This window comes from Ambystoma mexicanum, chromosome 6p (assembly GCF_040938575.1).
Source record: "Ambystoma mexicanum isolate Mex_15411 chromosome 6p, UKY_AmexF1_1, whole genome shotgun sequence".
NCBI lineage: Eukaryota > Metazoa > Chordata > Amphibia > Caudata > Ambystomatidae > Ambystoma > Ambystoma mexicanum.
Window position 1 is genome coordinate 75897446 of NC_090935.1, and position 8746 is coordinate 75906191.

Consider the following 8746-nt stretch of genomic DNA (forward strand, 5'->3'; position numbering starts at 1 on the left):
AAGAATATGTAAGAAAACATGCCCTTAATAACAGATTACAGTATAAGATATTTTACAGCTGTGTGAAAGCAATTTGTCTGGTCTTGTGGCTAAGTGTCTGGTTAAATTCTATTCATTTTTGCAAACTGAATTCTATATTTGCCTTTCTGAGTTCTTGTTACATTGTATTAAAATGAGAATGAGAAAGTATTTGGCAAGAGCCAAATAGCAAGAAACTATTAGGCCGGAGCCGAATAGCTTTTTTTCAGCCGAAATTCGGCCGAATACTTACTCGAAGCCGAAGTGAGGTACACCCCTACTATATGCAAAGATCTAGTAATTCAAGAGTACCGGGCCTGGATGGCCTGAACACTGCTATGTTCAAGGCCCATCTGAAGGCTTGGCCCAGTATTCTTAATAACATGTTTTGCAGTGTGTTAAAGAACACTTCTATTGCAGATCATGGAGGCAATCTATTGTGGTCCCTATTTTTAAAAAAGGCGTCTGTTCCCTTACGACCAACTATAGACCGATTGCATTGTTAAATTCTCCTGGGAAAAATGTTGGCCGGTTCATCTAAGAGATTTTAACGGACGACATGAGTACAGAAGCGTGATCCCTGTCAAACGGGATTTGTAGCCGGGCTCGGAACTGCGATTAATTAAATGACCATTACAGCTATAAAAACACACGCGTACTCCATCAGGCAGCCGCTCTATTTAACATTTGTAGACTTCCGCGCTGCATTTGACTCCATTTCCAAGGAATTATTAATGGAGAAATTACACAAGGCACACTGTCCCTCAACCATAGGTGCTCTTATTGAGTCAGTGCATACAAACACTTGGATACAGGTAGGATTGACACTAGAAGGCATTCTTTCTTCGCCTATTCCCACATTTAGAGGCTCGAAGCAGCCGTGCATCCTTGCTTCAGCCCTCTTTAACTATTTTATGTCTATTTTGCGGGAATCGTTTGAAAAATGTATAACAGATGCCCCAAAGATGGGATTGAAGCAGTTACCAGCATTATTATATGCAGACAATCTGGTTTTGTTATCTAAAACCCCCAAGGGATCCAGAGGCTACTTGATGCCCTGGCAGCCTATGTGGAGAAGAATCATCTTTCAATCAATTTGGACAAAACCAAGATCATACGTAGGATGAAGAAGGGTCAAAAATCATACTTGCCAAATATGGCAAATTCTCTGTGACTCCAGCTGTAGCTTATTATAATCAGAAGGTGGTTCTATATGGAGATGAGACAAAGAGGATTTTTCCTGAGCTCTGTCTGGCGAGAAATGGAAGGGAAATACTGGAATTGTGTTTTAAATCTTCCCCAATGCCTGCCAGTGGCCTTCCTCAGATATGAGCTGTGTTTAATCACCATGCACAGTACATATCTACGCTGTCTCTGTGCCCTTGTTAGGATATGTATTCTGGCACCTAAGTCAGCCACGTTACTTAGTACATTATCAACTTATGTGTTCTACTCAGAGCACACTTTCATGACTAAGCAGAAGATGACATTTATCAAAACAATGGCAGATGCAGACGTATCTTTAGATCTTTTGTTGAAAAATCTGACCAGGGCCCACTTGAAATTGTTCCAAACTGCTTGGATTGTCACACGTGAGCATCACCAGGCCTATAGAGGCTTCAGGAACAATCCCTTTCTTGATAACACATTTCGCTTAATGGAGATGGATCTGACGAAACACCCATCACCTGTGCATATATCTGCTTTTTGCTTTTATGAATGAGATTTAATTTATGGCCCATTAACGACGTCCTAGAAAGACGGAAAACTATCAGTAAAAAAGATAATATATGTCGGTACTGCAAACAATCGAAACAGGTTGAGACTCTCAAGCATTTAATCTTGAAGTACCCCATGCCAGGAGTGTTGCTAGGTCTGGAAAAGATCAGGGTCTAAGCTAATGTCGGGACTGCCGGGACTCGGGGCTAGCTATAGCCTTTTGGTTGTAGCCCCAGAGCTTCTATCCGGGGCTACAACCAAAAGATTCGGGGCTATAGCCCCCTCAGCCCCCACCTAGCAACGGCTCTGCCCCTGCTAAACCTGAAACTATTGTTTTACCCGTATAAGCACTTCCAGCCCCTTAGAATTGTTACGCCAGATATACTGTGGCAGCTCATTTTTTGTACTGGTTACAACTCTAAGGATGGCTGTGGTTGGCTTTCTACAGGCCTTACAGCTGAAGTAAGAGTTCAGAGAACTCACTCATTATGGACTCGGAGTAATACATACAGGTGGATCTAAACTATAAATGTAAGAGTTATTTATGTAAATTAGTATTCAGGGATTAAGGCGAATAAATTGATTCTTGCTTTAATGCGACAATGAAGAGCCACAATAGCAGCAAGCTGTGTCTTAAGCTTGTGGCTAAATTCAAAAAATGTCCCCATGATGAAGAAGCGTTTTGCTCTCGATAATATAAGAAAGGCGCAACTTAAGCTGGGCCAAGGAACAAGTGTCTGAGAGTCTGGCTTGTTACAGTAATAGAAACACTAACATCTGTAGTCCAAATTCATAGCCTACTGCAATCATGGGAGTGGAGGCTATGTATTCTGGATTTCATGTTTGTGGGAATGTATTCTGGATTTCATTTTTGTGGGAATGTATTCTGGATTTCATTTGTGAACAGCCCATAATGTATGCAGATTAGTTAAAAAAGGAGAACCTATAAAACATGTTATTAAATTATATAGAATTCAGAAATACTTCAATATTAGTGTTAAAGGTTTTCAAGGTGGAAAAATCAGAAAATGAACATGTGTACGCCTTTACAATCTTCTGCATACGATCACAATGACAGAAAGGGCACTTATATCCAATCTTTTCAATTTTATTTGCAAGGTGACACGTTTAATCTGTTGAAATGTTTTCCTTATGCATTTTTCATGACATAATGTGCATCTGGCTTTAGAGAAAACCGTGTCTCTTGAAACCTGAGATGTTTCCTTCAAAATGCATACAGTTCACAGGTCATGTCAAGGGAGGGTTTATTAAAAAGCTTTGTGGAATGGCTCTTTTATGGACATTGAAGCCCTTGTATGATGAGGTGCTTCACAGCAGTATGCATTTTGGAAGCTTTTTGGGCCATATGAAATCAAAAGAGCTAAAATACTGACAGGAGAGAGGCAGAAATGTTTGCAATTCTGTAAACAAGCTGTGCAATTATGTGAACTGCAGTGAACTATCATTTAGTTATGGACTTCTTTTCCATAAAGTAATTGGCTGAAGAACTCTCCATTGTCCTCCATGCTGTTCTTATTAATGTTACAGGCCTGAACGTAAGGAATACGTAAGCCAGCATACAGGTGATATAACATGCAGGTGTGCAAGATGCAACTGTTCACACTCACCTTGTTCATGCTGCCCCCCTCAGTGTGCCATAGGATGGAGCTGTCTTTGATGAAGAGTTGATGGTCTGGTGGAGCCATGGGGTCAAAGTGTCCAACTTCAATGTTTGTCATGGATCCATTAGGAAAGTAAACACAGTTCATGATATCATACTGAGCCGTAACCTCCCCTTTAGCATCAAATGATAACTACTCTCCAGCAGGTGTCTTGCTGTGTAAATTCCAGAGGTACCTATTAAGCTGATAAAAAGCAAATGAGAATTCAAGCTATACAAAAAAGGTAGCAGGCGCCCCTCTCTCGAAAGAACAAGGCATGATAACCTGTTCAGTGGTTATTAACCACATTGAGAGTTCGCATCCATTGCTTTTTGCTCACTGTACCTTCACAGATGGGAAATATCCATTTGCATATCAGTCTTTGTCCCGCCCACAAGGGCAGTCCAGCACCGAAATGCTATGGCAATTCCTCTTTGAACAAGAGTACCAACAGCAACCCCATACACGTGTTTCAGACTTGTTGGGCCTCATCAGTGAGTTGAAGCTTTGCCTCTCTGAGCACGGTGAGCAGGGAGTCCACGTCTGGTTGCCCCCGGGTAACCTAGCGTGACGAACCCAAAGTTCCTTAAAAATATTTCCAAAAAGGTAGCTGGCGCTCCTCTCCAGAAAGAACATGGCATGATAACCTGTTCTGAGGTGAGAGTTTGCAGCAAACGCTTTTTGCTCACTGTACCTTTCACAGATGGGAAATATCCATTTGTATATCAGTCTTTGTCCCGTCCACATGGGCAGTCCAGCACCGAAATGCTATGGCAATTCCTCTCTGAACAAGAGTACCATCAGTAACCCCATACACGTGTTTCAGCCTTGTTGGGCATCATCAGTGAGGTGAAACTGAACCTCTCTAAGCACAGTGAGCAGGGAGTCCACGTCTGGTTGCCCCCAGGTAACCTAGGGTGACCAACCCCAAGTTCCTTTCAAAAATACAAAAAAGGTAGCAGGCGCCCCTCTCTCGAAAGAACAAGACATGATAACCTGTTCAGTGGTTATTAACCACATTGAGAGTTTGCAGCCATTGCTTTTTGCTCACTGTACCTTCACAGATGGGAAATATCAAGCTATATATATATACATGAATTTTAAAAACTAACACTGACTAAAATATGTTCTTTAAATTAGCACATTTGTTTATTCAGTCAAATAATCAATTCAGCCTTTGATTTTCTAAAATCTTTGGCAATGACAGTTGGTTTAGCCCGTGAAGCAGCATATTGTTATTAAAGAACCAGGAAAGTGTCAATCTTGTGCTCTAGAAGAGATCAGTAAAGCAGGAGTGATCTTTCCGTTTTTGGCGTATCTCAGGTTAGCCCAAGATAAATTTGCATTTTAGAGAAATTTTTATACCACGATATATAGATGTATACCAAGATTTATAGTTACACGCAACTTCCCAACTAGACAAACCTTGTTATTATTCTAAGTTTGAGAGGTTTTTGCGTTTGAAGCCCATGCGTCTAGTTTTTGACGTAGGTGAGAACCCAGGATTTTTCCAATAGTGTCCAGGAGGGCAATCGGGCGATAGTTAGTTGGTGTCGCTCGATTGCCCCGCTTGAATATTGGAACCACGATTGCCTCTAGCCATGAATCAGGCATTTGCTTTGTTGCTTTGATTGAAGCAAGGCTTCAATCAAGATGGCCCATTTCCGAGCATGTTTTTTCAACATGATATTGGTGATCATGTCGGGACCTGCGGCATGAGAGTTCTTCAAGATCTTAATCATGTTTTCTATTTCAAGAACAGACATCGTCACCTCCCAAACAGCTCCGGATAGCTTTGTCTCCGTTTGACGTTCTTCTTGGGGGCGCTGATAAACTTCAGAGAAGTGCTCTACCCAGGTTGCACTGTTTATTGCGTTAGATATATGAGCCGAGCATCGAGAGTTACCAGAGTTTAAGATGTCCCAAATCTGATGGGTATTTTTGGTCACCAGTATTTTCATCATTAATTCGGCCTTGTTTTGTTGAATAATCATCTTATGAGATTTTAGCCAGTTACGATACACCTGGGGCCTGTGTTTAATTTCTTTTCTTATCTTCTCTGCGTTGTTGAAGGAGCTGGAGAGCCTTTTCAGCAGTCTTATGTCGGCTATCATCATTTTCTTTTGATTTCTCATGTTGGGATCTTTGGGGGCAGGAGGCCTTGCTATCTGTCTCACGGGATGGTGATGCTCCCTTCTCATGAACTTCCACGGCACATTCTTCACTGTGTGCAAATGCCTGTAATTCTTTGGAACAACAGAAGAGTTCATGGGCTCTGTGGTACCTGGCCAGTTTGGGGGTGTTGTACTGTATCTATTTTTTCAAAGATATCAGTACCGGTACATCATTAATAGAGGTTTTTTCTCCCAGTGTGATACCTACATTTTTGTGTTTGTGTTCCTATCTCTTTGTTTATGAGAATCCCAGAAGCACACCTGCAGGTGGTGGGAGGGGGGGCAACAAACCTTTTCCGCTACCCCCTTGCCAACACCTGAAGAAGAACCAAAAAACAACTTGCCAGCACCCAGTTCCGCATCCTCCCACAAAAAGCGTGAACATCTAAAAAGAGAGAAGAGGTCGAACTACCTGTCCCAAGATTCAGCAACCGGGCAGAGCAAAATACTAGATGAATACCGACTCTTTAGCAAAGCAGAAACTTTTTTTGCCTCATTGATGCTGCCCAGGGTGCAAGCAGAGGTCAATGGCAAATGGCTGCAAATTGTCAGCTGGGAACTAATACAGCTGGCAAACGACACTGAACAAGAGTTCAAGATCATAAAAGTGGAACTCCGGACCCCTAAGACTAATGACAATGCAGAATAGGTAGGTCTTGGACATACTGCTATTGGAAGGAGGGGTGTGCAAAAAGATTTGTGATTCTTGCAGCACATTCGTACCTCCGGAAGATGCTGAGAATCGCTCACTGTCACACATCATCAAGGTTGTGCACAACTTGGATGTATGCATGAAGAAAGAAGCTGGCATATAGGATGACGACTGGTTCGACTTGGCATTTTCTTGTACTTCATTGTGGCTGGGGGCGATAGTAAAGATGCTGGTGCCTGTCATCATTCTTATTTCGTCATGTATGTGCCAGATGGAATTTGATGTTGTGCCAAAGCAGTGCCAAACAGCGCAATGATATGACATGATAGTTTATTTATATAGCGCCTATACATAATCGGCCTCATTACGAGTTTGACGTTAGCCATGCCTGTAAAACATGGATGCACCGGCACCATTAATAACAGTGCTGGTGCATCCACAGGTTTTGCTCGCGGGTGCCGCACAGCCCGCCAGGTCAGACCTGGCGGGCTGTCAGGCACCCACGAGCAAAACCCGTAATTGGGCGGTACGGTGTGAACAGTGCCGGTGCCTTACCAGCACCGTTCACACCGTACCACCAGGGTCGTAATGAGGCCCAATGTGTTTCAAAGCGCTTCAAGGCAAGAGAGGGAACAAAGGAAAATACAAAGACATTCTTACAGACAATGAACATTAAGGATGTGGAATTAACTATCATATTCGGCATGAGGACATTTCAGATAGTGCAAGAGCTACGACATTGATAATGAAGCAAGGGGGAGAGTGGGAAGGAAATGGAGATAGACAGGTGACTAGCGTACAAGGCCTGACAACATTTCTGGTAGAGCCTGAGAAAAACAAAAAGTGAGGGAGAGGGGTGCAGAAAGGGATGGGAGAAACAAACCAAGCAACTATCGTACTAGGCCTGATGACATTTCAGATAGGGGAGGGAAAAAACAAGTAAGGGGAGGGAGATGAGGGAGGAGACAAGTCTGGTGATGATGGTCTTGGTTGGGGTAAAACTCAGGGCACCTTGAGGCACCACAGAGACTGATACCCAGACAGACAACCAAAGCAGATCACGTATGGTTGAGATTTACCACCCCTTAGACCCTCCTAGCACTGTCACCAAACCTCCACCAGACCTCGAGAACTACACCAAACATTGGGTTGACCTAGCTGGGGATGGGGGTTGCCTTTACATGACGTGTACACAAGAGAAATACACCCATGCTGGGGAAAGCTTGGTAAATGTAAGTAGAGCATGGGTCACAATTAAAGATTCACTGCTGTACCTAGAAGCTAAAATACTAGATGAAGAGAAATCAAGAAGGAATTCTGAAGAATATAGACAGACTCACAGGCCATGGGGAAACCTATTTGGGAATGTATTACTGTAGAAGTTACAAAAGGGGGGGTGTTGGGGAGGAGACAGGGTCTTCCCACCCCATAAGCGATACCGAATAGGCTGTTAGAGGACACATTTGGGTAGCGTGGGGAGGAGTGTTCACACAAAGGGGAATGAACGATCGTTGTAATGCATTTATTAGGAGTTATAGGAGAAACACAAATATGAACGCCATCTTAGACAAACGGCAGACATCCTACAATGTAGGCGCAAACGCAGCAAATAATATTAGGTGCTTGAATATTAGGTCCCTCACATGAGCGTGAACAATATTATAGGCCCTTTTTGAAGAGGTTTAAACCAATTTAGCCAGATAGCCCTTGTCCAACAGTTTGCGAGAGATGATATTGGCACTCAAAACAAAATCTTCTTTGAGGCTGCTATTGCGTTTAAGTCTCAAAAATTGCCCAAAGTGCAGATTGGTGACGGGCTGGACTCTTGCGGAATCTGTCATGGTGATGGGTGTACCTTCTTTCACGGTTTGGGCTTCTGTCGGACTATTGAGGGAAATAGTGTAATTGTAACGGTGTTTGGTATGACTGGGTTTTGAAGGCTCTCTTGCCTCTTTTATCTATCAGCTCTCTTGATTGACATCCGTTGGTGGATGTCCAAAGGACCCCTACTGCACAGTATTGAAAGAATTTTAAAATGAAATGAAGTGTTTTCCCCTGAAGAAAGTTCAGCCATCTAAAGGCACTAAGAACTGCAACATGTTACATGTCGGGAATAGATATACTGGTTGTGACACATTGGTTTTATGATTTTGTGATATGCTGCTATATTTGTGTCTATGTATTTGTCTAAAAATTGTAATTTTTTTATGAAAATTGAATAATGTCATTGTATTGTATTTTATACGATCAGATATTGTGTTAGGTTAGGGTCTTGCTTATTTGCTGTTTATAATAAATTATTTAAAACTTTTTGGATATTGTGGTTGTACTGTATCTATTTTTTCAAAGATATCAGTACCGGTACATCATTAATAGAGGTTTTTTGTCTCCCAGTGTGATACCTACATTTTTGTGGTTGTGTTCCTATCTCTTTGTTTATGAGAATACTTATCTATTCATCCCCTGATGATAGAGATAGTGAGGAATAGGTTTTTTTTTGTTTACCTATTTGAATCAGTGCT

At 42.2% G+C, this 8746-nt stretch overlaps 1 protein-coding gene across 1 annotated transcript in view; it reads right to left on the reverse strand.

The window, feature by feature from the left end:
* Window positions 1-3476, reverse strand: part of LOC138510672 (vomeronasal type-2 receptor 26-like) — a 59411-nt gene extending 55935 nt beyond the window's left edge. The window contains exon 1 of the mRNA XM_069626452.1: window positions 3366-3476. Coding sequence (XP_069482553.1) covers window positions 3366-3476 — 111 coding nt within the window. The remainder of the gene's footprint in view (window positions 1-3365) is intronic.
* Window positions 3477-8746: the final 5270 nt, after the last annotated feature.